At 48.1% G+C, this 5,000-nt stretch overlaps 1 protein-coding gene across 1 annotated transcript in view; it reads right to left on the bottom strand.

The window, feature by feature from the left end:
• Positions 1-3,827, bottom strand: part of LOC125029931 (glycoprotein-N-acetylgalactosamine 3-beta-galactosyltransferase 1-like) — an 18,765-nt gene extending 14,938 nt beyond the window's left edge. Inside the window, exons 1-2 of the mRNA XM_047620120.1 lie at positions 3,823-3,827; positions 1,853-2,010 (exon numbers count right to left, since the gene is read on the bottom strand). Of these exons, the coding sequence (XP_047476076.1) occupies positions 1,853-2,010; positions 3,823-3,827 (163 nt within the window). The remainder of the gene's footprint in view (positions 1-1,852; positions 2,011-3,822) is intronic.
• Positions 3,828-5,000: the final 1,173 nt, after the last annotated feature.

Consider the following 5,000-nt stretch of genomic DNA (forward strand, 5'->3'; position numbering starts at 1 on the left):
ACAACAACAACAACAACAACAACAACTACTCCTACTCCTACTCCTACTCCTACTCCTACTCCTACTACTACTACTACTACTACTACTACTACTACTACTACCACCACTACTACTGCTACTATCATTATTAATATTAATATTATCCTTACCATCATCATCATCATTGCCTTTGTCATCCCTAACACCACTGCAGACGCTTCATTCTTGACTTACTTACCCCTCCAATATTAACGATCACCTTTAGCACTATAATGCCCACAACCACCGTCAAGACCGATCAAAACCTCGACCAGAAAGCAAGGTCACAGCGCCCCCGTGACCTCGTTTCCCCCTCTCTGCACCCCTCCACCCCCAACCACCCCGATCCAGTCTCAAGGTCAGGCCCCTAGCACCAAGGATGCAAGCACACACGCACGCACACACGAAAGCACGCACGCACGGACGAACGAACGAAAGGCTTTGCAGCGAAGTGTGACGAGAGGCTGTGATGACGTGCGCAGACTTTGCATTCCACGCGGCACCGATTAACCCCGGCGGGCACGAGGATATGGCACTGGGTGGGGTATGGCACCGGGAGGGATATCACACCGGGAGGGGTATATCACTGGGAGGGGTATGGGACTGGGAGGGGCATGGTACTAGGAGGGGTATTGCACTGGGAGGGGTATGGCACTGGTAGGGATATGTCAGTGGAGGGGGTGGGGGGGGGGATGGGCGGAGGGAAGGGGGTAGGAAGAACAAGAGGGGAATGAGGGGCATGACTTACGGATATGATTTAGTGTCAAGATAAGCGAGTCGGCTCTCACTCGGTAGACATTTAGTTTCTTTTTATTCTATTTACATTTCTTTCTTCATATTTTTTTTAGAGAGAAGTTTGTGGCGGGAATCCACGTGACTCAGCAAGATCATTTTTTCATTAATTCTTTATAAGATGCCGTGTTTTGTACTCTGTGTGTGCGCCCGTGTATTTCCCTTTCCAATCTGTTGACAGACAAGCAAGGTGCCTATATGAGTATGTATGTCTGTATGTATGTATATATATATATATATATATATATATATATATATATATGTTTATATATGTATCCGTATATATACATATTTATACATATATTTATACATATATATATATATACATATGCACATGCACACACACATACACACACACACACACACACACACACACACACACACACACACACACACACACACACACACACACACACACGCGCGCGCGCGCACACTCACACGCACACGCACACGCACACGCACACGCACACACACGCACACACACGCACGCACACACACACACACACACACATATATATATATATATATATAGATAAATAGATATATATATATATATATATAGATAAATAGATATATATATATATATATATATATGCATATATGTATGTGTGTTATATGGCAGTGCCACCCTGATTGGATGCCCTTCCTAATCAACCGCGGTTCGGCGCGCTAACACTTCCCCTACGACACCTGCGTTTGACTTCTCGACGGGGAATTAAACTCGGGACCACGAGGGTCGGAGGACAGTGCTCTAACCACTGGGCCATCGAGGCAGTCCATATATGTATATATAGATAGATAGATAGATAGATAGATAGATAGATAGATAGATAGATAGATAGATAAATATAGATATACACACATAAGCATATGTGTGTGTATATATATATATATGTATATATATATGTGTATGTGTGTGTGTGTGTGTGTGTGTGTGTGTGTGTGTGTGTGTGTGTGTGTGTGTGTGTGTGTGTGTGTATGTATATGTATGTATAAACAGAGCAAGAAACACACCCACAGACAGACGGATCCGGCGGCCTACCTCCCTCCATTCCGGTATCCCTCGGGGTCTCCTTCGGCCGGCAGCGCCTCAGGAGGAGCCTCGGGGCGGGCGTGGCGGCGTGGCGCGGGCGGGCGAGGCGGCGGTGCGGACGGCGCGGCGGCGAGAGCGCACTGAGAGGCGTGGCGAAGGGCGAGGCGCTGCGAGGGAGGGAGGGTGTCCTGCCCCCTGGCGTAAACACAGCTGTGCACTTGTGTAACCTTCCCTCCCTCCCTCCCTCCCTCCTTCCTTCTTGCCCCCCTCTCCTCTCACCTTCCTCCTTCCCTTTTGCTTTCTAGCTCACTCTCTCCCTCTCTCCTTCTCTCCCTCCCTTCCTCCCTCTCTCCATCCACCCTCCTTCTCCTCCTGACTCCATACCACCCAATCGAGAGCCCTTTCTCCCTCTCTCCCTCCCTGTCCCTCCCTCCCTCATTTCTTTCTCTCTAGCTCCCTCCCTCCATTCTTCCATCCTCGCTCACCTCCGTGCTCGATCCCACCCTTTCTACCTCCTTCTCTCCTTTTCTTCCTCTCTCCCTCCTGCCCTCCCTCCATGTAGCTCCATTTTTCTCTCCTTCAAGCCCCCTCACCTGATTTCTAACTCCCTTTCCACCTTCCTGACTCGCTCCCACCCTCCCTCCCTCCCTCCCTCCCTCCTTCCCTCCCTCCCTCCTTCCTTCCTTCCATCGCTCTATCCCTCCTTTACACCCTCCTTCTTCTTTTTTTTTCCCTCCCCTTCTCTTCCTCTCTTGCCCCTTCCTTCTCTCCCTCCTTCCCTTTCTCCCTCCTTTCCTCTCTCCCTTCTTTTCTAGCTCCCTCCCTCCCTCTTTTCTCCCTTCTTCCCATGTCCCCACTTTCCCTCCCTTCCCATCCTTCCATCCTTCCTTCCCTCCCTTCCCTTCCTTCCCTCCCTTCCCTCCATCCCACGTCCTGCCCCTCCCTTCCTCTTCTTCCATCCTTTCTTCCCTCCCTTCCCTCCCCTCCCTTCCCATCCTTCCCTCCCTCCCTTCCCTCCCTTCCCTCCATCCCTCGTCCTTCCCTTCCTGTTCTTCCATCTTTCCTTCCCTCCCTTCCCTCCATAGCTTGTCCTGCCCCTCCTTTCCCATCCTTCTATTCCTCCCTGCCTCCCTTCCCTCCATTCCCTCCATCCCTCGTCCTGCCCCTCCCTCCCTCTTCTTCCATCCTTTCTTCCACCCCTTCCCTCCCTTCCTTCATAGCTTGTCCTGCCCCTCCCTTCCCATCCTTCCATCCTTTCCTTCCTCCCTTTCCTCCCTTCCCATCCTTCCACCCTTCCCTCCCTCCCTTCCCTCCCTTCCCTCCATCCCTCGTCCTGCCCTTCCTGTTCTTCCATCTTTCCTTCCCTCCCTTCCCTCCATAGCTTGTCCTGCCCCTCCCTCCCCATCCTTCTATTCTTCCATGCTTCCCTTCCCTCCATTCCCTCCATCCCACGTCCTGCCACTCCCTTCCTATTCTTCCATCCTTCCATCCTTCCCTCCATTCCTTCCCTTCCCATCCTTCCATCCTTCCTTCCCTTTCTTCCTTCCCATCCCTCTCTTCCCTCCCTTCCCTACATCCCTCGTCCTGCCCCTTCCTTCCTTCCTATTCTTCCATCCTTCATCCTTCCCTCCCTTCCCTCCCTTCCCATCCTACCATCCCTCCATCCTTCCATCCTTCCATCCTTTCCTCCCTCCCTTCCCTCCCTTCCCATCCTTCCACCCTTCCCTCCCTCCCTTCCAGGCCTTCCCTCCATCCTTCCTGTTTCGCCGTCCTGCCCTTCCTGCTGCCCCGACGTCGGCGACAAAACTAAACAAGCGGCGACTGTTTATTATCCCGCGAGCCGCCTGTAGGGCCCTGTCTCGGCCGATCCCCGTGGGAACGTTTAGGTAAAGACACTTACTTTGCGCGGGTTGAATGTCGCGGAATTTCCTTCGCTGTCTGCCGGAGTCTGCAATAGCTTAGGGGTTATTTTCCTTTACCTCATTGTAGGTAATGCATAGGCCATAGCAATCTGTCAGATCCTGTAGATGGAATATATATGTATAGGTGAGTATTTTAGATTATCGTGTATATTGTATTGATAAATTAATCGTTGTTACACTGTTGAGCACTTTAGAAGAAAAAAGGTTAGCAAATTGTTATCGATCAGATACAGACTCTTTTACTATTTTCTATTACCCTCTAGATATAACATTTGCTTATATCCATGCAGTATAATTCACCCTACTTGATCTTGTAGATATGTGTCGGATCCTTCTAAAACCTTTTGTTTGACTCTACCTTTATTTTTTTGCACATTTTTGTATGTAAATATGTATTATGTATGTGTCTGTGTATACTGCATGCAGACACAAATAAAGACCCAGATAAACACAGGCTTTTAGTAAATCAAACAAATAAAGACTATCAAGAGACTCAAGAAATGCACATTAGGAGTAACACAAAATTATGGAGTAACGCCGATGGAAAAATAAAGAAAAAAGAGAAGAAAATGTCCGGGTTTAATCTAGACCGCCGTTCATGAAAAAATCCTTAGACTAAGACCACGGCCACATCATGAAAGGTCGATTTTGAAATGTTTATAAATTGTTGTAAGGGAAGTTTACTCCAGACCTCGGTTGTGTTCCGGATGTCTGTGAGTGAAGTGTGATGAACTGTAAATAAGTATTATAAAGACAAAGAAACGTAAGTTGAAAGAAATACATGCAAATTACATTTAAAGTACATAGAAGTATCAGTCTAAACTATGCAAGTTTGTCCGTCATCTAGAACCTTGAATAAATAAACGTTCCTTTTGTTTACAAACGTTTCTATGCAACGTTCCTGCTGCGTTTGAATTCCAAATATAAGGCACGTCGCCTTAGCAGTACGAGAGCTCTCTTAAGGAAAAGAAAGAAATATGTGATTCTCTCTCTCTCTCTCTCTCTCTCTCTCTCTCTCTCTCTCTCTCTCTCTCTCTCTCTCTCTCTCTCTTTCTCTCGCTCTCTCTCTCTCTCTCTCTCTCTCTCTCTCTCTCTCTCTCTCTCTCTCTCTCTCTCTCTCTCTCTCTCTCTCTCTCTCTCTCTCTCTCTCTCTCTCTCTCTTTAATATACTTATGCATTATCTTTGCAAGCTCAACTATAAGTTAGGAAACCTATGCAGCATCACATCCTATGCT

Source organism: Penaeus chinensis, chromosome 10 (assembly GCF_019202785.1).
Source record: "Penaeus chinensis breed Huanghai No. 1 chromosome 10, ASM1920278v2, whole genome shotgun sequence".
Taxonomy (NCBI): domain Eukaryota; kingdom Metazoa; phylum Arthropoda; class Malacostraca; order Decapoda; family Penaeidae; genus Penaeus; species Penaeus chinensis.